The sequence below is a fragment of the Saccopteryx leptura genome, chromosome 3 (genome assembly GCF_036850995.1).
Source record: "Saccopteryx leptura isolate mSacLep1 chromosome 3, mSacLep1_pri_phased_curated, whole genome shotgun sequence".
Taxonomy (NCBI): domain Eukaryota; kingdom Metazoa; phylum Chordata; class Mammalia; order Chiroptera; family Emballonuridae; genus Saccopteryx; species Saccopteryx leptura.
The window spans coordinates 110,177,232-110,201,353 of NC_089505.1; the positions used below are offsets into that span (position 1 = coordinate 110,177,232).

The following is a 24,122-nucleotide window of genomic DNA, read 5'->3' on the forward strand; positions in this document are numbered from 1 at the left end:
CACATATGGGAGTTGATGCTTCCTGCTCCACTCTCCTCTTCTCTCTCTCTCTCCTATCTAAAATGAATAAATAAAATCTAAAAAATAAATTAATTAAAAAATTTTTAGATTTGAATACCATTTCTTCTTCCTAGTTGTGTAAAGTCATATAATCTTGATAGACATTAATTTTTAAAATTGATTTGAGAGAGAGAGAGGGAGAGAGAGAAACATTGATTTATTGTTTCACTTATTTATGCATTCATTAGTTGATTCTCATATGTGCCCTAACCAGGGGTCAAACCCGCATATCAAGGCAACGCTCCATCCGAACTACCTGGCCAGGGCACTAAACCTTAACATTGTTATTTATAAAATGGGGAAGTTGTTTACCTGGTTTATTTTATTGTGGTAAAATATGCATAACATAAATTTATTATTTTAACTATTTTAAGTGTACAGTTCTATAGCATTAAGTACATTTATTGTTGTGCCACATCACCATCATCCATTTCTATAACTTTTTCACGTTACCAGCTGACACTTTATACCCATTAAACATTAAATCTCCATTCCTATTCCCCATCACCACCACCACCCCCGCCCAGCCCCTGACATCTAGATATGGTACTTCCTATACGTGGAATTGTACAAGATTTGTCTTTTTGTGTGACTGGCTTATTTCACATAGCATAATTCTTCAGGATTCATCCATGCTGTACCGTGTGTCAAAATTCTCTTACTTTTTAAAGATTGAATAATATTTCATTGTATGGCCATACCCCATTTTCTTTCTCCATTCATCTGTTGACGGACCCTTCGGTGCATTCACCTTTTGGCTATTATGAATAATGCTGCTATACACATGTGTATACAAATATCTGTTCCAGTCTCTGTTTTCACTTGTTTTGAGTATATATTCAGAAGTAGAAATGCTGATTCATATAATAATTCTATGTTCAACTTTTTGAAGAATTGCCATACCCTTTTCCACAGTGGCTGCACCATTTATATTCCCACCAGCAGTGCACATGGGTTCCAATTTCTCCACATTCTCACCAACACTGGCTGTTTTGTTTTGTTCTGTTTTTAATAATAGCCATATTAATGTGTGTGAAATGGTATCTTATCTTGGCTTTGAATTTTCCCAATGACTAGTGATGTTGAACATCTTATGTTTATTGGCTATTTGAATGTCTTCATTGGAGAAATGTCTATTCTCATTTGCTTATTTTATAATTGTTTTTTTGGTTGTTGTTGAGTTGTACAAGTTTCTTATATATTCTGGATATCGATTCCTTAGTCGATATATAATTTTCAAATATTTTATCCCTTTCTATGGATTGTCTTTTCACTCTGTGATAGTAACTTTTGATGGACAAAATTTTTAATTTTGATGTAGTCCCGTTTCATTTTTTCTTTTGTTGCCTATGCTTTTGATGTCATATCCAAGGCATAGTTGTAAAATCCAATGTTATGAAGCTTTCCCTTATGTTTTCTTCTAAGAGTTTTAACTTTAGCTCTTATGTTTAGGTCTTTGAACCATTTTGACTTAATTTTTGTATATGATATAAGGTAAGGTCCAACTTCATTCTTTTGCATGAGGATTTCCAATTTTCCCAGCACCAGTTGTTGAAAAGATTACCCTTTTCCCATTAAATGGACTTGGCGCAGGTTTGTCAAAACCATTTAACCATATATGCAAAGGTTCTTTTCTGTATGCTGTATTCTATTTCATTGATTTGTATGTTTGTCTTTATGCTAGTACCACACTGTCTTTGATTACTCTAGCTTTGTAATAAAGTTTATAACCAGAAGTGTGAGTCCTTTAGGTTTGCTCTTCTTTTTCAGGAGTTTTGGCTACGTAGGATCCCTTGAGTTTCTACATGAATTTTAGGATGGGTTATTCTAGTTCCGTAAAAAATACTCACTGGGATTTTAATAAGGATTGCATTGAACCTGCAGATTACTGAGGGTACTATTCACATCTTAACAATATTAAGTCTTTCGATCTATAAACATGGGATGTGTTTCCATGTCTCAGACTATCTTGTAGTTTCTATTTACAACTGTTTCACCTCTTGATTAAATTAATTTCTGGGCATTTACTATCAATTTTTTGATGCTATTGTAAATACAGTGGTACCTTAGGTACGAACAGACCAACATATGAATTTTTTAAAGATACGAGCTATGATTGGTTCGTATTTTTGTTTGAGAGCCGAGCGAAATTCTGAGATACACGTTGTGATTCAGGAAGCTGCCGCTAGTTGGCGCGTTGGTGCATGGGTCCAGTATTGGCAGTTTGATATATGAGGTGCCTGACTTACCAGCTAGGTTACAGAATGAATTAAATTCGTATCTCAAGGTACCACTGTAGAATTATTTTTAAAAATTTCCTTTCAGATTGTTCAGAAAGTGTAGAAATGCAACTGATTACTGATTTTTCTGTGTTGACACTGTATCCTGCTACTTTGCTGAGTTCATTTATTAAATTCTAAGAGTTTTAGGGTTTTCTACAGATATGATCATATCATCTATAAACAGAAATATTTTTACTACTTCTTTTCTAACATGGATGTATTTTCTTTTTCTTGACTGATTGCTCAGTCCAGAATTTTCATTAGTATATTGTAGATAAGTGGTGAAAGTAGATATCTTTGCCTTGTTCCTGATCTTAGAGAAAAAGTTTTTCTCCTTTTACTATTGAGTACGATGTTTGCTGTGAGTTTTTATGAGTGGCCTTTATTATGTTGATATAGTGTCATTCTATTCCTAGTTTGTTGGTTGTTTTTATTATGAAAAGGTATTATATTTTGTCAAATGTTTTTTTCTGCATCAATTGAGGTGATGAGCTGTGTTTTTTCCCTTAATTCTGTAAATATAATGATTTTTATATGTTGAACCATCCTTGCATTCCAGGAATAAATCCCATTTGGTATATAAATAATCTTTTTAATATGTTGCTAAATTTGGTTTGCTAGTATTTTGTTGAGAATTTTTGCTTCCCTTTGAGAATGAGTTAAGAAGTATTCTCCAATTTTTGGGAAGAGTTTGAGCAGGATTGATGTTATTTCTTTTTTTAAAAATATTTTATTTATTCATTTTTAGGGAGAGAAGAGAGAGAGAGAGAGAGAGAGAAAGAGGGAAGAGCAGGAAGCATCAACTCCTTTATGTGCCTTGACCAGGCAAGCCCGGGGGATTGAACTGGCAACCTCAGCATTCCAGGTCGATGTTTTATTCACCGTGCCAAATCAGGCAGGATTGATGCTATTTCTGTAAATGTTTGGTACAGTTCACCATTGAGTACATCTATCTGGTCCTGGGCTTTTCTTTGTTGGGAGGTTTTTATTTACTAGTTAGGTTTCTTCAGATTTTCTATTCTTCATTATTGAGTGTTGGAAGGTTATGTGTCTTTAGGAATTTTTCCATTTCATCTAGGTTATTTAATTTATTGGGATATAACTTCATAGTAATCACTTATGATCCTTTTTATTTTTGTAGAATTGGGAGTACGGTCCTATCTTATTTCTGATTTTGCTTGAGTCCTTTTTTATTTTTTCTTTGTCAATCTAGTTAAAGTTTGTCAATTATGTTGATCTTTTCAAAGAACCAACTCTTGGTTTTGTTGATTTTCTCTCACTGTGTTTTTGAGGGTTAAATAACATTTAACATTCCTAAAGAAGAAATGCAAATGGTCAAAAGTCATAGTTTAAAGTGTTCAGCCTCCTTAATTAATTCAAAGATGTAAGATACCATTATTTTATCAAATTGGTATTGCTATAAACAGAATACAGATGGAATTATTCCCTTGTTTGTGGGTTTAGTTATTAATAATAGATACTTAAGGGAGCTTTAGGGAAGTTAGTAATATTTTATTTATTGATCTTGGAGCTGGTTTTATGTTTTAAAAATTTATCAAACAGGGGTGAGTTATCATTTACTTGGTACAGGATTATAGATTTTTATTTTTAATTTTTTTTTGACAGAGATAAAGACTCAGAGAGGCCCTGGCTGGTTGGCTCAGCGGTAGAGCGTCGGCCTGGCTTGCGGGGGACCCGGGTTTGATTCCGGGGTTTGATTCCCAAGGTCTGTGACTTGAGCAAGGGGTCAGTTGCTCTGCTGTATTCCCTCTATAGGCACATAGGAGAGGCACCCATTTGCTTCTCCACCCCCATCCCCTCCTTCCTCTCTGTCTCTCTCTTCCCCTCCCGCAGCCAAGGCTCCATTGGAGCAAAGATGGCCCGGGCGTTGGGGATGGCTCCTTGGCCTCTGCCCCAGGCGCTAGAGTGGCTCTGGTCACGGCAGAGCTACGCCCGGGAGGGGCAGAGCATCGCCCCCTGGTGGGCAGAGCGTCGCCCCCTGGTGGGCGTGCCGGGTGGATCCCGGTCGGGTGCATGCGGGAGTCTGTCTGACTGTCTCTCCCCGTTTCCAGCTTCAGAAAAATACAAAAAAAAAAAAAAAGAGTCAGAGAGAGGGACAGATAGGGACAGACAGACAGGAAGGGAGAGAGATGTGAAGCATCAATTCTTTGTTACGTGGCTCCTTAGTTGTTCATTGATTGCATTCTCATATGCACCTTGAGCAGGGGAATACAGCAGAGCAACTGACCCCTTGCTCAAGTCACAGACCTTGGGCTCAAGCCAGCGACCTTGGGCTTCAAGCCAGCGACCATGGGGTCATGTCATGTTTATGATCCCACGCTCAAGCCAGAGACCCTGTGCTCAAGCTGGTGAGCTCGTGCTTAAGCCAGATGAGCCCATGCTCAAGCCTACAACCTTCAGGTTTCGAACCTGGGTTGTTTACATCCCAGTCCAACACAGTATCCACTGCACCATCGCCTGGTCAGTCTTCTTTTTCTTTCTTTTTTTTTTTTTAGTGAGAGGAAAGGAGGCATAGAGACAGCCCAGGCACTGAGGATGGCTCCATGGCTTCTACTTCAGGTGCTAAAAAATGGCTCTGGTTCCAATGAAGCAAGGGCCCCAGATGGGCAGAGAATCGCCCCCTACTGGGCTTGCTGGTGGATCCCAGGAGGGGGTGCATGCGGGAGTCTGTCTCTGTCTTCCCTCTTTGCACTAAAAAAAAAAAAAAAGTAAAATAGTAAATTTTATATTATATATATATAATTCACAATGATTTTTAAAAGAAAACATTGAGCTATATACTTATAATTTGTACATTTTCTGTCAGTTATATATATATAAATATAACTTACATATATATATATACACACATATTTGTATGTATATATATTTTTTTCTTCCTTTTCCAAGTGAGAGGAGGGGAGATAGACAGATTTCTGCATGCACCCTGACTGGGATCCACATGGCAACCTCTGTCTTGGGCTGATCCTCTGCCCATCTGGTGCCTTGCTTGAGGCAGAGACTTCATGGAGCCATCTTCAGTGCCTAGGGCTGCTGTGTTAGAACCAATTGAGCCATGGCTGCAGGAGGGAGAGAGAGAGAGAGAGAGAGAGAGAGAGAGAGAGAGAGAGAGAGAGAAATGGGGAAGAGGAAGGGGTGGAGAAGCAGACGGTCACTTCTCCTGTGTGCCCTGACCAGGAATCGAACCTGGGACATCCACATATCCGGCTGACACTCTACAACTGAGCCAACTAGTCAGGTGCTGTAAGTTATATTTTAATTATTAAAAAAAGTATTACCAAAAAAAAAAAATTGCCTAGGTTGAGAGCTTGTTTGTAGTAGGCTGTCACTGCTGATGCAAATGTAACTGATATGTTTCCGGAAGGCAATCTGGCAGCATGTATCAGAAACCATAACCTTTGAATCACCAATTTTTCATTTAAGAATTTATCCTAATACAATATTTAAAATGTTTGCAAAGTTGTGTGTAAAAGGACATTTATTATAATGTTGTTTATTATAATGTTGTTAACAGCAAAAAAAAAAAAAACAACCCTGGAAAACACCTAAATGTCCTATAAAAGGGGACACAGGCTCTTTAACTTTTGGCTCAGAACAAGCCTAGGTGCAACTTGCTTCGGTTGTCTTCAGTTGGGTTCATCTGACACCAGTCACCTCCACCAAAGTTCGAGCCTAACAAGATCAAAGTCAAATACCTGAGGTGCACCTGTGAGGAAGTCAGTGCCATGTCTGCTTTGGCCCCCAAGCTCAGACTCCTGAGTCTGTCTCCCAAAAATATTGGTGATGACATTGCCAAAGCCACCAGTGATTGGAGAGGTCTGAGGATTATGGTGAAACTGACTATTCAGAACAGACAAGCCCAGATTGAGGTAGTAGTGCCTTCTGCCTCTGCCCTGATGGTCAAAGCCCTCAAAGAACTGCCACAAGACAGAAAGAAACAAGAAAACATACTTATAATTGGAAATATGGTGGAAATATCACTTTTTAAAAAAAAGTTTATTCATTTTGGGGGGGGAGGGAGAAAGAGAGAAAAGGGCAGGAGGAGCAGCAGGAAGCATCAACTCCCATTTGTGACTTGATGAGGGAAGCGTGGGTTTCAAACCAGTGACCTCAGCATTCCAGGTCAATGCTTTATCCACTGCACCACCACAGGTCAGGCCAGAAATACCACCTTTTTTTTTTTTTTTTTTTTGACAGAGACAGAGGGAGAATCAGAGAGAGGGACAGATAGGGAGAGACAGGAAGAAGAGAGCTGAGAAGCATCAATTCATTGTTGCGGCATCTTAGTTGTTCATTGATTGCTTTCTTATACGTGCCTTGGCTGGGGGCTACAGCAGAGTGAGTGACCCTTTGCTCAAGTCAGTGACCTTGGGCTCAAGCCAGTGAACTTGGGCTTCAAGCCAGCAACCTGTGGGCTCAAGCCAGAGACCATGGGATCATGCCTATGATTCCATGCTCAAGCCAGCAACCCTTTGCTCACGCTGGTGAGCCTCCGCTTGAGCTGGATGAGCCCAGCTCAAGTCAGTGACTTCGGGGTTTTGAACCTGGGTCCACCGAGTCCTAGTTTGACGTTCTATCCAGGACGCCACCGCCTGGTCAGTCTGGAAATATCACTTTTGATGAAATTGTTAATATTGCCTGATAGATGCAGCTACAGAACTCTATGGAACCATTGAGGAGATCTTGAGGACTGCCCAGTCTGCGGGTTGTAATGTTGATGGCTGCCACCCTCATGAGATCATAGATGACTTCAACAGTGGTGTAGTGGAATGTCCAGCTAGTTAAGAACCACAAAGGAAAATATATGCTATAGCCACACACAATGAAATATATGGAGACATCAAAAATGTTGGTTAATCTTTATCAGCATGGTAATATGTTTATGTTACATTAAGTGAAAAAAGTTATACATAAATATGAGAGATATAAAAAGCAACAAAAAATTGCCAATGATCACCTACTTTGGGCAATGCATTGGTTTTTAATTTTCTTCCTCTTTTGCTTGTCTGTGTTTTAATTTTTCTTTAAGGAACATGTTATTGCCTGCAAGTTATAGGCAACTAGAAAAAATTAAGTGTTTGACACATAGTAGGTGCTTAAAATGATAGTGCCTGTTACTTCCTTTGGAAAAGTAATCAGAAGCTGCTTATTAGAGTTCTTCAGAGTAAGAGATCCAATAGAATGTTTGTATGTGTATGGAGAAAAATAATTTAAGAATTATGGACACTTAAATCTTCAGGGTGGGTCAGCAGGTTGTACACCCATGGGAGAGCCAATGTTGTAGTTCAAGGCTGTTGCTGGCAAAATTTCTTCTTCCTTAAGGTAGGGTGAGAGAGTGTCAGTCTTTGTTGTATTAAGGCCTTCAATGGGTTGAATGAAGCCCACCCAAATTATGAAGGACAATCATTTTTATTTTAATTGATTTTTTTTTTTTTTTTTTTAGAGAGAGGAAGGAAGAGAGTGAGAGAGTGAAAGGGACATTGATCTGTTCTTGTATGTGCCCTGACTGGGGATTGAACTGACAACCTCTGTGCTTCAGGACAACGCTTCAACTAACTGAGCATCCAGTCAGGGCTTATCACTCTTTAAAAAAAAATGTCTCAGTGATTTTTCCTCATACGTAGAATAAAATTAAGTGCACTTACCATGGCTTTACTTCTTTGACTTAATCTTCTGCCCTCCCAGTAAGGTCTAGTAACACTGGCACCTTGCTGTTCTTGAACACTTCAAGTTTGTTCCTGTTAAGGGACTTTACACTTGCTGATTACCCTGCCTGGAATGCTCTGCCCTGACATTTATTCACACACAGACAGCTCTTGCTCATTATTCAGTATCAGCTCAAATGTCACTTCCTCAGAAAAAAATATTTTTTGGCTTCCATATCTAAAGTAACCCTACTCCAATCACTTTTCATCCTAGTACTCTAGTTACTTTCTTCTTGCTAACATTCTCTGAATTTGTTTAATACACCTAAATATCCAATGAAAAAAGAACATATTTGAATCTATGGATATAATTTCTTTAGGTAATACCCTCTTCTGGGGAAGAAATGCTCTTTTATATAGCTATTCTCTACCTTTGCATCTGTCCCTTTGGTGTCTGAGTGTATGAGGCATTATGGTGTTTTAAAAGCCTGATACCTTGAATCTCTTTGATCTCCTTGTACTATTCTCTTACTTCTCTGGATGCTCAGCAACCTGTTGGTCAGCAAGTGGTGTATCTTGCAGCCTGGCCTCTCTAAGCTTTCTAATAACCCGGAGGCCACCCACAGGTTTTCCTGAGGTTGACTGTTACTACTTTTTGTTGCCTGCCCTGTGAAATCCTCAAAGCTACTTCTCTTTATATCTGCCAGTCAGTTTTCTTGGTTACCTTCCTTATTCCTCTACATCACGGGTAGTCAACCTTTTTATACCTACTGCCCACTTTTATATCTCTGTTAGTAGTAAAATTTTCTAAGCACCCACCAGTTCCACAGTAATGGGTGATTTATAAAGTAGGGAAGTAACTTTACTTTAAAAGTTTATAAAGCAGATTTATAGCAAGTTAAAGCATATAATAATAATTACTTACCAAGTACTTTATGTCGGATTTTTGCCAAGTTTTGCAGAATAAATCTTTATAAAATAACTTACTATAGTTAAATCTATCTTTTTATTTATACTTTGGTTGCTCTGCTACCACCCACCATGAAAGCTGGAACGCCCACTGGTGGGCAGTAGGGACCAGGTTGACTACCACTGCTCTACAGGGAATGGAGGAGCTTCTGGATACATTTTATATCACACCAGAGTGGACAGTCACTCACCTGCAGACTCCTTCCAAGACTCTGTCTCTGATTTCATATTTGGAATTTCTCATTCTCTATATTTTTAAAAAATTTATTTTTATTTTTATTGATTTTAGAGAGAGAGGGGAATGAAGAGAGAGAGAGAGAGAGAGAGAGAAGAAAATCTATCTGTTCTTGTATGTGCCCTGATTGGATATCGAACTGGTGAACTCTGTTCAGCACAAAGCTCTAACCAACTGAGCTATCCAGCCAGGGTTTATGTTCTTGATCTTTTAAAATCTTCTCCGTGTCCCCCCCCCCCACCACATAAACCTCAAGACCAGCAAAACTTGGGTTCACCCCAGTAAGGGTGCTACAAGACACTACAAGGAGCTAAATGCAGGCATTTTCTCTCTTCCCAACTACACCAGGGATCACTTTTACTTACATATGGCTGTTTGCTTGCTGTTATGGTTATAGTCTGCAAGGCATCTCTACTTGAAATTCCAAACAGAAGCTAGGCAAGAATGCTTTCTATTTTGAAGAGCTGGGGTGGAAAATAGGGACATGTGTCTCTCAATTGCTGCTTTTCTTATCTCTCTTCCTTCTTCCCTCTACTCTTTAGTGAAGAGTCAGATTTTTCTTTTATTTCCCTGTACTACAGGTTTATGGCTAGATGAAGTGAGCATCTGATTGGAGTGCAGGAGAACTCTACGAGAGTCTCACTGTGTACTGAACTTCACAGGTCAAATGGAATTAAGGAAATTGAGCAAATTCTGTTTTTCTCCACAAATTCTATTTTATTCTGCCTTGATTAAGAAAATAAGTCTCAGAACTATACTTCAGGCAAGGGTCTATTATGAACATGATTTAAAGAAGAAAATTGAAATGAGCCAGTTTGATATTTGCAAAATATTATGCCATTATATTCTACTTTTAAAAGAGAAGTCAGAAGATTATATTTGTATGTGAAATATCCCATTTTAAATGTTGGCATATAATTTGAAAAATTAAAAAAATATAAAGTAATATCTTAAAATTTTTTTCCCATTGATTGAGAGAGAGAGAGAGAGAGAGAGAGAGAGAGAGAGAAGCATCAACTTGTTTCATATAATTGTTCCACTTAGTTGTGTACACATTGATTGCTTCTCGTATGTGCCCTGACTGGGGGTCAGCCAGGGCTTAAAACAATATACTCTTGATGGCACTAGGAACCAAAAATGGTGTAAGAGATTTAGAAATATTTTAAAATTCATTTTAGAGAGGGGAGGGAGAGAGAAAGATAAAGAGAAAGAAAGGGAGGGAGAAAGGGGGAGGAGCAGAAAGCATAAACTCCCATTTGTGCCTTGACCAGGTAAGCCCAGGGTTTTGAACCAGCAACCTCAGCATTCCAGGTTGACACTTTATCCATTGCACCACCACAGGTCAGGCTAGAAATATTAATAAGCCTCCCAAAAACTTATTTTACAGATGAGGGAATTGAGGTACAGAGCAAGTAACTTGACCAAGATCACACAGCTATACTTGGTGCAAATCAAACATATGTCTGTGGGACAGATTTGTCTGCAAGGCCACCAATTTGCAACCTCCAATTTATGACATATTTGAATAAGCAGGAAGAAAAAGCCTTTGAATTCTGGCTTGGCTTCTCTTCTGAATGACCTTGGCCTAGTCAATCTATATAAATCCCTATGTAAAATCAGGATAATATGATTAACTTTGCAAAGTTCACCAATGTTGGTTTTCTCTTTTCTCCTTCCCCTAAGTGGATGATTGTATCAAACAGTCAGGGTACACTTTTATATGATCTGGAATGCACAATCTTGCCTATTCAAGTCTCAATACTTCTCAGTACCTCTAGAAACAGTCTAAGATAGCAGACAGCCTTAAGCAAGGTGTTGGGGGGAAGGAGTGCAGATTCATGTTTTAGCTCTGAGGCTGTTACTAATCTTTTGGGTGATCTCAAGCAACTCACATCTTTCTATGTCTGTGTGACTCCATCTTTAAAATGGAGAGTTGGACAAACCCTGGCTTTAAACTGTGTTCTGAAAAAAAAAGCAACATTTCTCTAAGGTGGGGGGGTTGTCAAAAGGAAGAGAGAGGGCAAGGAGGAGGTATGGTGAGCAGGTTTATGGGTTCCTTATTTCCACTTCATATTTAGCAGCTTCATTTTAAGTCATCAGATTTTATTAGCAGGAAATACTCCACTACCAATAAAATAGATAGAAACTACCAGACCTTTCATGTACACACATTCCCTGGAACTATCTTTTCTTGGTTTCTCTTTTTATTTCCTTCTTGTCCTGAACATGAAACTAAAGGGTCTGATGGGTTTGGAAAATTCTGGATGAAAAACACTTTTTTTTTTCTTTTGGTACTTCTCTCCTTTTTCCTACACAGAAATGAAATAAAAAAATGAACAGGCCTAAGCAAGAACCAGCATGGAAACTTCCAGCAATTTCAGATAGTTTTCAGCAAAATGTGGTGGATTAGCTGAGTTCTCATTTTCAAAAGAGCCACTAAGTGACACACAAAAGTTAAGGTGATATACAGAAGTTTAAATCTCATTATCCTGTGATTTTAGGAGTTGCTTTTGATTTTTTTTCTTTTGTCATGAGGAATGATCTTCAGAGGCGACTTTTTTTATTTCTTACTTATATGATCCCCGTACGCTAGCATCATGAATCCCATTAGGACAATTTTTTTCTACCTGAAGCTGGGGGACTGGCATGGATAAAGAGGAATGAATCAAGTCCTCATTCTCATCAGCTCTCCTTAGCTTAGGTTTCAGGGCAAGATAGACCCAAATCTATTTCCCAGTTTTCTGCTTAGAGATTAAGCTGCTTATCCTTTAAGTCAAATTCTCAAAGCTGCTTCAATGAAGGTGAGTGAGGACACACAATATCTGCAAATCATCACACATCATAGAAGAATCACAATTTTATTAATGTATCATGGAATTTTAATCTTCTGGATTAAAACAAATTTATCTCTTGGTCTGAAGCTTTGAAGACATCTTGGTTCATTGAAAAGCCTGGATGAATGCAACTAAAATCTTGAGTTTAATTTCACACCAGGCTCTAGGTGCTTGGGATAAATTACTTCCCTTGACCAGGCTGCAATTTTACCATTGGGAATAAATGGTTCCTAAAATCCTCTTGATTTAGATATTCTAAGGACAAATTATTATTGAGGAAATGATCTCCAGTTGTTTGTTCAGTCTTCAAAGGATCTGATTTTGAGGTTAGGCAATGAGAGTTGGCCTTTAGTTTTCTATGCCCTGTGCTTCGGTCCAGCTGTCTAAAGTCAGGAAAGCTGTGTCTCCTTGAAATGACTGGCTGTTGCCTCATTGGTTGAGATTCTTCAGGTTCAGAGGTCCACTGAGAACTTCAGTTCACCATCAATTTCTCTTTACACTGGTACCTCTGCAGTCAGGTGTGAGATGATGATCTGGACACCTCAACAATATTTCACCCAATTCTCCAGACAGTCCTTTCACTAATATTTCTCATTCTTCCTTCATCACTGCGTCATGGTCCCTTTAAGGCAGCGGCCATAGTTGAGTGGTGGGAGTAGCTGCTGGCAGCAAAGAGACTTGCAGGATTTGGCCTACCCTGGGCCACTCACCGCGCAGGCTCAAGACCAGGGGCTTGGTGGGAAAGGGAGGAGGGGCTTAAGGTGCGCCTGCGCATCAGGGACGCGCGCAAGGGGCTGGTTTTAGTGATCCCTTTAAGAAACCGCAGGCGGAGGAATTTCTCTGAGAAAAAATAATCCTACTCACGGGGCCCCTCGGAGGCCATTAACCCCCCGAGTCCCAATCCCCCTCCCCTTTCCTGGGCAGGCCATACCGCCCACGCGAGTACCCGTGGGATCTCAAGATCTCCGACCCAGCGCGCGGCACCCGCCCCCTCCCCACTTTCAGCATCAGGTTCGGTCGGGTCCCGGGAAGCTGCCGCGAGGCGGCCGTGCCTGCAGTGTGGGCGGGGGCCGGGGGCCGAGAGGTTTCACCGCCACCGCACCGGGAGCCGCAGCGGTTCCAAGCGGGGCACAACATGGCGGAGAGAGAGGTGGAGTCCGGCCCCCGAAAGAGGGTAGGTGAGGTGAGGCAGAACTCGGGCGGCGGGCGGCGGGGGGGCGGGGCGGGAGCTGCGTCCCGGGGCCAGGGCCGGGAATGGCCAAGCGCAAGCTCGTGGAGGGGTCGCCGAGTCCCGGCTGGGGAAAGGTTGCGGGCAGGACTGGGGCAACCGTGGGTCTGGAGTGCGCTGGAGAGTGGTCCTTCGGCAGGTGGGACAAAGATTTGCCGCTGGTTGGGAGGGGGAGGGGGAGGGGCGGGGGCTGTTGTTTGCTTTTAAAAAATTTTCCAGCATTGGGGGTCGGCTACTTGGGCTAGGGAAGGGAAGGTGTCATATTCTTAAGTGTATGTTTGGTAAGTCAGAGTCTGGAAGTTTAACTGGGGAGAGGTCCTGTGAGGGTGGCGGTGGCGGGAATAAGTCCTGAGGGGGGGGTCTTATGAGGGATAACCGGAGGGTTCTGAAGTAATACCTTCTCGAATTCATTTTCCTGCCTCCTTTACCTCCTCCCCCCCATAACCGTTATCTAGACCAAGGTGGAGGTGGTGCTCTTACATGTGAAGAAGTGGGGTCGTTGGCATGTCCTGATATAGGAGAAGGATTTTGGCAACTATAAATGTCATGTTCTAGTCTAGTCTCTTTACCAACAATTAAGAACCTGGAAGTGTATAAGTTTGTCATCCCCAGGATGTACCCAGCCATCCTGCAAAGGTGACGCCAATTCTGTATACTGTAGTTGTTTAGTGCCTTTTAGAGTGCTTTTTAAAGTTTGTCTTGAAACTTTTAAAATTGAATTGTGAGTGACCTTTTTTTTAGATGGAGAACAATACTGTATTACTGATTTGTGCAATATTTTTCAGACTTTTTACTTCCTTCCCCCCATAGCATGTTAAGCAGTGCATTTCGTATCTGGAATCTTCCTTTTGGGAATGTGTAATGCTGAACGTGGAAAAATATTACTACTTAATCTTTATTGAGACTACCCTTTGGATTTAGCACAAAATTAGGAATCTCATATGATATTACAAGTAACTTTCTGAGTGAGTGCTTCTTATGTGCCTGATATTGGGCTTTCTAGGAAGAATTTAACTTTGCATTAACTGTGTAAAACCCATTTTGCAGATTAAGGAAATGTATACTGTAGAGGGGTTAAGTAATTAAGATCAGATAGCTAGTTAAGACATTGAGGTGGGATTTGAACCCAGGTTTGGTCAACTACTAGTGCTTGTTGTTGGACACCACATAGGAGTTTTTTTATGATTCTCTTCGTAAAAGCTTGAATTATAAATAATCAAAGAAGTGTGCCTCACCTGTAGTGGCGCAGTGGATAAAACGTTGACCTGGAAATGCTGAGGTCGCCGGTTCGAAACCCTGGGCTTGCCTGGTCAAGGCACATATGGGAGTTGATGCTTCCAGCTCCTCCCCGCCTTCTCTCTCTCTCTCTCTCTCTCTCTCTCTGTCTCTCCCTCTCCTCTCTAAAATGAATAAATAAAAAAAAATAGAAAAAAAAGAAGTGTAAAGTATTTTTTCAACAACTTATTAGGAAAATATTTTCAATTACACAGCAAAATCGAAAAGTTCACAGTGAACATAGATACTCCCACGACCTAGATTTGCCACTAACATTTTATTATACTTGTTTTATCACGTGTTCATCTATATAGCTATCTCTTTATCCATTCATCGGTTATTAATGCATTTTATTGTATTTTGAACAATTAAATTTTAATGTTTATAGCCTTAGGTTCCCAAATCTTTAGATCCTCCTGATTTAATATTAGTCATAGATAGAACAGGTTAAGTTGTATGATGGTATGTTCAAATAGTTGATTTAATATAAATATTGAATGTGAAATGCACGTGGTTTGAAATTTAAAATTTTTCTTCAAGCTGTGAGTTTTAAACCAGATTCTTTATTACGGTTGAGTGAAAGCATATGGCATATGCTCACCGGTTAAAGTATATAGGGTAAATTACTTTAGATGTGTAATATTCATTTAAAGAGATGCTGAATTTACTAATGCTGTCATTTCCCTCGTACGATAGAATGTTCTAGAAACAGCTATGCACTTTGGTAACAAATTCATCTATATTTTAAATATGTTTTTTCTAATGCACACTTCTAATAATAAGTTGGTAATTGTCTAAACTTTTAACTTTGTCATGTAGTACACTGAGCATTTACTTGTACAGGTTTTCCTGTTATTTTACTGGTTCCATTGTGGTAGAAGGTTACATTCAGTAAGTTTTGGGATCCATCATCCATTTGGTTAGAATGTTAAGTAGGGTTCTACGTGGTACATGTGTGCTTTGTGTGTGTGTGTGTTTACATGTATGTATGAATGTATGTATATGTGCTTGCGCATGTGCTATGACTTCCATTTGGATTCCATCTTGTGTGTGCCCGCGTGCGCGATCAACACTATGTAGATCCCATTGTGCGCATGCGCAGTAAGCTGTTTAAATTCCACGTAGATTCCATGGTGTGCGTGTCTGTGAGCAATAACTCCATGTGGATTCCGTACGTATACTCCAAGAAGATTAGTGAGTACTATGCGGTACAATAGCTTTTAAAATAACTTGACTGTTTGTATTGAGGTAAATTAAACCAATTAGGCCTAAGTAATGACTTAAAGTTATTTAATCCGCCCTGGCTGGATAGCTCCGATGGTTAGAACCTCGTCCGGAAGCACAGAGGCTGCGGGTTCAATCCCCTGTCAGAGCACAAAGAGGAACAGCTTGATATTCTTGTCTCTCTCTCTTTCTCTCACGCTAAAATGAATTTTTTAAAATGTTTTTTAATCTGAAACTGCATTGTTGACATGGTATTGTATTTATGATGCTTGCTACCTTTGCCCTTTATAATCATAAGACATAAGAAGTGGTTGAGCACATACATGTTAGTTGATGAGCTATATGCTAGGTATTGTGCTATGGTATTTGTGATCATCTTGCTCTCCTACTAAATTGTGAACTCCTTTACTGTACAGCTCATTTCATTGCTTTTTGCATCTCTAACAAGTATGACATCACATAATAGGAACTCAAAAGATATACTGATTTTTGGTTAAAAAAAAATTTGTTATATAATAGAGGCTCAGTGGTTTGGGTACCAAGTTAGCTGCTTTGTATTTTTGGGAGCTTCTGTGAATCTTTCTTATCCTCTGTATCCCAAAGTTCTCTTCTATGGATCCAGATTTACGGCTCTTCTGATTTTTCTGGATCATGGTTAGGTGGGAGTATTTGAAGACCACTGGGTTAACAACCTTAAAGTTCTTTGTAGGCCTGACAGAAGTCTTATTTTCATGCTGTGGGCAATTGGAACAATAGGTATTAATTACACAAGATTAATATAATTATATTCAGACTGTATTTGAATGCCAGTATCAATTTGTGAACTTGAGGAAGCAGAATATGTGTGTGAATCATACTATTTCCATCTATCATCTTAGCTGTAGAAAGAATCAAGTTCATATGAAGACCAGTATTAAACACACATACCCTCGCTCTTATTTTTTTTTAATTTTTTTATTTATTTTATTTTATTTTTTCTGAAGCTGGAAACGGGGAGAGACAGTCAGACAGACTCCCGCATGCGCCCCACCGGGATCCACCCGGCACGCCCACCAGGGGCAACGCTCTGCCCACCAGGGGGCGATGCTCTGCCCCTCCGGGGCGTTGCTCTGTCGCGTCCAGAGCCACTCTAGCGCCTGGGGCAGAGGCCAAGGAGCCATCCCCAGCGCCCGGGCCATCTTTGCTCCAATGGAGCCTTGGCTGCGGGAGGGGAAGAGAGAGACAGAGAGGAAGGAGGGGGGTGGGGGTGGAGAAGCAAATGGGCGCTTCTCCTATGTGCCCTGGCCGGGAATTGAACCCGGGTCCCCTGCACGCCAGGCCGACGCTCTACCGCTGAGCCAACCGGCCAGGGCCCATACCCTCACTCTTAAAGTCAGGATATTTTTGAGGTATCATGAATTTTTTTGAGATTGTAAAATTTCATTTTCTAAAATAAGTTTTAAAATAGGCTATTTCTAAGTAGTGAAATTGATGCTTCATATTATTATAAACTGATAAAGCATGGGATCTAAATAAATCTGGTGGCCATGTTTTTGTGAAATTCCTATGTCTTTTCAAAGTTTACATAGAAAAATAACTTGTAAATTATGTGTTATTACCTGGTCTAGTAAGTTGTGTTCATTTTTGTATTTGAAATTCTCTGTATATTAAATTTGATATGCTTAAAAGAAAGAGAGGCATATTTATAAGTAATATGCTTCCATTTTTGTAAAAAGTTCTTTCTCCTATCCCCATATATATTTATATAGTATATGTATGATATAAACTTGGAAAAAATTGTGTAGGATAAAAGTTAGGCTGTTATCATAGATCACCTTCAGGGAGTGTGAATGAAACAAATGGGGGAAAATTTTGATGAAGGAAAAATATTGGTGGTATAATAGCGAAAATGTAGATTAGAAATGGTATCTAGGCCTTGGCCGGTTGGCTCAGTGGTAGAGCGTCGGCCTGGCGTGCAGAGGTCCCGGGTTCGATTCCCGGCCAGGGCACACAGGGGAAGCGCCCATCTGCTTCTCCACCCCTCCCCCTCTCCTTCCTCTCTGTCTCTCTTCCCCTCCAGCAGCCGAAGCTCCATTGGAGCAAAGATAGCGAGGGCGCTGGGGATGGCTCCTTGGCCTCTGCCCCAGGCGCTAGAGTGGCTCTGGTGGACGCCCCGGAGGGGCAGAGCATCGCCCCCTGGTGGGCAGAGCGTCGCCCCCTGGTGGGCGTGCCGGGTGGATCCCGGTCGGGCGCATGCGGGAGTCTGTCTGACTGTCTCTCCCCGTTTCTAGCTTCAGAAAAATATTAAAAAAAAAAAAAAAAAAAAAGGTATCTATGTTATCGTAAATAAGTAAACATTAAATATGCATGTAAATAAGCAACAGAAAATAATATGAAAAAAATTAAAGCATTGATTTTATTATGTGATGGGATTAATGGAGTAGTTTTGTTTTGGATTTCTGTTATTTAATATTTTATAATAATTGTAAAAGTTGATCCCTGTTAAATCCTTAATGAATTTTCAATTTTTTATCTTTTTGTTAAATGTGTTACTTAAAAACATGGGGATACATATAAAAATATTTGCAGGTCACCTGTATACAATGTTATATCATCCGCTTTAAGAATGCATTGGCCCTGCTACTTGAACCTGACTCAGCTTCTAGCCTTCTTCCCTAAACAACATCTTCAGCACATGCTCCAGCTTCTTCATGAACTACTAGACCCTGGGCTCCGTGCAGCCACCAGGCCTGGCCTGCCATCAGTGCTGCCAGCATCTGCAGGTGCTGGGGGCTTGGGCTCCCAAATCTTTGTGTTCCACTCCACCAGTGTGCTGGGCGGCTAAGGGTCTGGGGGCCTGGCGGGCATAGGGGGCATCCAGAGCAAGAAGGAGACTATACAATGCCTAAATGACTGCCTGGCCTCCTACCTGGAGAGGGTGAGAAGCCTGGAGGCTGATAATCGAAGACTTGAGAGCAAAATCAAGGAACGCCTGGTGAAGAAGGGACCCCAGGTCAGAGAGTAGGGGTATTAATTCAAGACCATCAAGGACCTGAGAACTCAGATCTTTGCAAGTTCTGTGGACAGTGCCCGCATTGTTCTGCAGATTGACAGTGCCCATCTTGCTGCTGATTGCAGAGTCAAGTATGAGATGGGGCTGTCCATGCACCAGTCTCTGCAGAGTGACCTAAGTAGTCTCCAAAAAGGTCATTGATAACACCAGTATCACTCAGCTGCCACTGGAGACAGAGATTGAGACTCTCAAGGAGGAGCTGCTCTTCATGAAGAAGAACCACAAAGAGGAAGTAAATAGTCTATAAAGCTAGATTGCTGACTGTGGGTTGACTCTGGAGTTGGATGCCTCCAAATCTCAGGACCTCAGCAAGATCATAGCGGATATCCTGGTCCAGTAATACGAGGTGACTCAAAAGAACCGACAGGATCCAGACAAATACTGGTCCCAGAAGATTGAGGACAGCACCTTGAGGAGAGAACCACAGTGGTCACTTTGCAGACTGCTGAGGTAGGAGCTGCTAAGATGACACTTATGGAGCTGAGACGTATGGTCCAGTCCTTGGAGATCGACCTGGGCTCGAGAAATCTGAACGCCAGTTTGGAGAACAGCCCAAGGGAAATGGAGGCACATTATGCCATGCAGGTGGAACAATGCAGTGAGATCCTGCTGCACCTGGAGTCAGAGCTGGCCCTGCTGAACATCAATCAGGGTCAAGCTGGAGGCTGAGATCGCTAGCTACCATGGCCTGCTGAAAGAAGGGGAGGACTTCAGTCTTAGTGACACCCTAGACAACAGCAACTCCATACAATCCATCAAAAAGTCCCAATCTTCAGTATTGTGAATGGCAAAGTGGTGTCTGAGGTCAATGACACTAAAAGTTATGATACGTGTAAGGCAGCAGAAGTGGGGCTTCCCTTGGTGAGGGAGGGGACAAGAGGCTGAAGGCTAATAAAAAGTTCAGAGGTCATTGAACATTAAAAAAAAAAGAATGTGTTGGCTCTTTGTATAGAGAACATTTGAAAAGACCGTTCTGGTGTTATAGTGATTCTGCATTGTTCTCACAGTACTCATGTTTTGTTTTGTTTTTTTAGAGAGGGGAGTAAAAGAGATAAAGAAGCATCAACTCATAGTTGCTCGTGACACTTGAGTTGTTCATTGATTGCTTCTTGCACGTGACTTGATGGATGGATGGGAGGGCCTTAAGCTGAGCCAATCACCCCTTGCTCAAGCCAGGACCTTGGGGTTTCCAGCCTGGGATCTCAGTGTCCCATGTTGATGATGCTCTGTCCATTGTGCCACCACTGGTCAGGCTACAGAGCTCATCTTGTAACTGGCAGAGGCTTCTGTAAATAATGATAGTTGGTATTTGCAAACATTTATGTTGCAGTCATTATTTTAAGTATTTTTTTATGTGATATATCCTTCAGACTTCATTAATTCTATGAATAATAGTCACTATCACTGTCCCATTTTATAAATGAAGAAACTGAGGCACAGATTTTTCCCCCCCTCTTAAGGTCATAGAATAATAGGATAAACCAGCATCAAGTACTATTTGAAAAACTTAATGTTTGATAACCAGTATGGATTGGAGTTCATTATAATAATATGTAATACAGTAACTAATATATAATTCATCATGTATACCATAGTTCATTGGTTCTCAAAGTGTGCGCCAGGGCACACTGGTGCGCCCTAGAAGATTTCCAGGTGTGCCCTATGGTGTTCCAGAGAAATATGTGCCTATTGGGGACCAGAAAACCAATAGGGATTTTGGAGTTTAGATTTTTGGACAGAGGTGTGGGGAATTGGCTGTAAGCTGATTGTCTGCCCAACCCCCCACCTCACTTGCCTGATTAGGTTGCAAAAGGCTGTTAAGCTGTGGTGCTGGATTGTTTACACTACCCTCCATGTTCCCCGGAAAGACTAGAGGCAAGTTTCTTCTATCCTGTTTGGTGTAAAGTTAAGATGATATGTATGGTGGGGGTTTTCTGCACTCAATACAATTAAAGAGTAAAAAGAGAGGATTCTTTAATGTATTGACAAGGAAATGAGAGTTTGCCTGTCAAATATATGCCCAAACATTGAAGAAATCGCTAGGACACATCAGGCTCATGTTTCTCATAAACACAAGAATGAAAAAACACATTCATGCCAGGACCTGCTGAATTTACTATATCTTACTAAGAGTGTATCTATATATATAAAAAGATAACTTTTTGTCATTATTTTATTTTTTAGCCCCTCTTTTTTACGAATTCTAAAAAGCATAACTCAAAAACTAACATAAAAATGTCTTTTAATGTCAATAAATTTAATTTTGTTGTATTTATTTCATTTAATTACCATAAAAGTACGCTTGGACTCTTACATATTTTTTCTTTAATATTTGACTTAATTATTATAACATTTCTCAGAAATTTGTATATAGTGTGCCTACAATTATTTGTAGGATTTTAAATGCGCCCCAACTTCAAAAAGTTTGGGAACCACTGCCATATAATGTTTACACACCATGTATTAAGATATAATTGTTATATAATTATATGCAATATATAATTACATAATAACTATACATATAGTAGGTAAAACATAATATATAGGTCCAGAATTCATTATCTAGATTTTTGGTTTTTAAAATAAATTGAATTACATTTGAGTCAACTAGATGTAAATAAATTACTTCTCAGGAAGCATTGATTTAAGTTTTTGTCCAAGAGATCTTTTTTTTTTGTGTGTGTGTGTGTGTGTGACAGAGACAGAATCAGAGAGAGGGACAGATAGGAAGGGAGAGAGATGAGAAGCATCAGTTTTTTATTGCGACACCTTAGTTGTTCATTGATTGCTTTCTCATATGTGCCTTAACCAGGGTCTACAGCAGATTGAGTGACCTCTTGCTCGAGCCAGCAACCTAGGGCTCAAGCTGGTGAGCTTTGCTCATATCAGATGAGCCTGTGCTCAAGCTGGCGACCTCGGGGTCTTGAACCTGGGTCCTCTTGTGTTCCAGTCTGATGCTCTATTTACTGCGCCACCGCCAGGTCAGGCCCAAGAGATCTATTCTTGTTTGAGATAATCTTTTTCTAATTTTTAATTACACATTTTTTTTAGATAATTTTTTTAAATGAATGCTTTTTTTTTTTTTTTGTATTTTTTCTGAAGCTGGAAACGGGGAAGCAGTCAGACAGACTCCCGCATACCGCCTGACTGGGATCCACCCAGCACGCCCACCAGGGGCATCGCTCTATTGTGACCAGAGCCAGTCTAGTGCCTGAGGCAGAGGCCATGGAGCCATCCCCAGCACCCGGGCCATCTTTGCTGCAATGGAGCCTTAGCTGCAGGAGGGGGAAGAGAGAGACAGAGAGGAAGGAGAGGGGGAGGGGTGGATAAGCAGCAGATGGGCGCTTCTCCTGTGTGCCCTGGCTGGGAATCGAACCTAGGACTTCTGCACGCCAGGCCGATGCTCTACCACCGAGCCAACTGGCCAGGGCCTAAATGAATACTTTTTTAATTTAAAGATATTATTTATTGATTTTAGAGAGGAGAGAGAGAGAGAAAGAAAAAAAACGAAAGAAAGAAAGAAAGAGGAGAGGGAAGCATCAACTCATAGTAGTTGTTTTTTGTATGTACCTTGACCAGGTAAGCCTGGGGTTTTGAACCGGTGACCTCAGCATTCCAGGTCGACACTCTATCCAGTGCGCCACCATAGGCCAGGCTGTTTGAGATAATCTTAAAACATCTTCACAATTCAGGTTTATTTTAAAGAAAATATACACTAAATATTTTAAAACTATGATTGATTTTTAAAGATAAAGTTTGTGCTTCTTAAAAGTTAAATGTAAAATTTCAATTTCTATGGATATTTAGAAGATACTTTTCAACTTAAAGTTAAAAATGTTCCCAAAATTTATATTTTATTGGATATAAATAATTATAAATGAACTCGCACTACCATCTATATCTAATTGTTTAGATGCCTCTAACTTCTACACACTCTGTTAGTTTCCTATAACGCCCCAAGTTTTATTTGTGAACCATTTGCAGATGCTTTACCCATGCCCAGAGAAGCTTGGCAATGCTGCTGCTGTTACCATATCTGGTATGTTGGATATTAGGGAACCAACCTCTCTTTAATGAAGACTAACATTTCCTTTAAATAGTCTGATTATTTTATTGTGAGTTAACTGTATGTAATTATTTTAGCAAAGGGAAGAGAAAGGAAAAACACTATAGCATAGTGTTAGGTTGAACCATATGGAATTGCTAATATTTGACCATTTGATGTATAAAAATGCATTTTTATATGGCTCAAGATGAAAGTTAGGGCCTGGGCTTTTCCAAGTCAGGTTATGATACAATCTTAGTTATTTAGAAATAATTGGGATAGTAACACCCTCACCTACTTTCTTATACTTAGTGAATACTTAATATTTTAATTTCATTTGTATTGTCTTTCTGGCCTCCTTGAAACTTAAACTAGCTGTCTTCCTGCCTTTGCCCAAAATAGTACCTAAGAAACCTTTTCTATCCAACATGTACACCACCCACTAATATAACTTCTTTGAGGTCAAAGATCATATGTGTTCTTTTCTTACATCTCTCAACATGTTATCTTATATACTTGAATGTTACATGTATACACTCACATACATACTATATACATTTATAGGCAAAAATTATCTCAATTTCATATCAATATAGAATATTAAATATAGATTGGTATGATAAAACCCTATGTTTCTATTACTGACCTTTGACAACTAAACAGTTATCAACTTTTTGTCAACTTCTTGTCTATTCTTACTCTTTCTTACTCTCCCTTTGTTTTGTTTTTTTTGTTAAAATCTCAGGCATCACATTGTTTAATCTGTAAATATTTCTGTGTATTTCTAACAGAAGAATTTTTAGAAAATGCAATCACAATATTATTACACCTAACAATATTAATAGTTCTTTAGTCCAGTCTCTGTTCAGAATTACCTGATTTTTTAAAATCTTTTCACATGTCTTGTTAAATCATAATCCAGATAAGATTTACCATTTCATTTGGGTTATATGTTTAAGTTTCTAACTAACCATTCTCTTCCCTATCCTATACCTCCTGCACTTTTTTCCTCTGCTATTTATTTGTTGAATAAATGAGCTCAGTTTTTATATCCTGGATTGATTGGTTGAATCCTTGTGGTATTTAACATGTTCATTTATCCTTCATATTTCTCACAAATTAGTAAGATATATGGCAGTAGTTCTCAACTTTTGCTGAAACTTTAGATTTGTCTTGGGAACTTTTAAATATCCTGATTGTAAGATCAATTAAATAAGAATTCATGGAATGGATTGTAGATATCAATAGTTAA

General features: G+C 39.8%; 2 protein-coding genes and 1 pseudogene across 6 annotated transcripts in view; all 3 read left to right on the top strand.

Moving 5' to 3' along the window:
* The window catches only part of LOC136398286 (large ribosomal subunit protein uL11-like), a 30,412-nt gene extending 23,264 nt beyond the window's left edge, over positions 1 to 7,148 (top strand). The window contains 3 exon segments of the mRNA XM_066372642.1: positions 6,014 to 6,331; positions 6,964 to 7,009; positions 7,012 to 7,148. Of these exon segments, the coding sequence (XP_066228739.1) occupies positions 6,014 to 6,331; positions 6,964 to 7,009; positions 7,012 to 7,148 (501 nt within the window).
* A 5,003-nt stretch (positions 7,149 to 12,151) lies between these two features.
* The window catches only part of ZMYM4 (zinc finger MYM-type containing 4), a 182,538-nt gene continuing 170,567 nt past the window's right edge, over positions 12,152 to 24,122 (top strand). For 2 of the 5 annotated variants that reach the window (XM_066375822.1, XM_066375825.1), the window contains exon 1: positions 12,152 to 13,229. In XM_066375822.1, coding sequence (XP_066231919.1) covers positions 13,182 to 13,229 — 48 coding nt within the window. In that variant the 5' untranslated portion in view covers positions 12,152 to 13,181. Of the gene's footprint in view, positions 13,230 to 13,299; positions 13,414 to 24,122 lie in introns of those variants that run through there. The other 3 variants (XM_066375823.1, XM_066375827.1, XM_066375826.1) reach the window with 3 other exon arrangements.
* LOC136397237 (keratin, type I cytoskeletal 18 pseudogene) lies at positions 18,260 to 19,710 on the top strand (annotated as a pseudogene).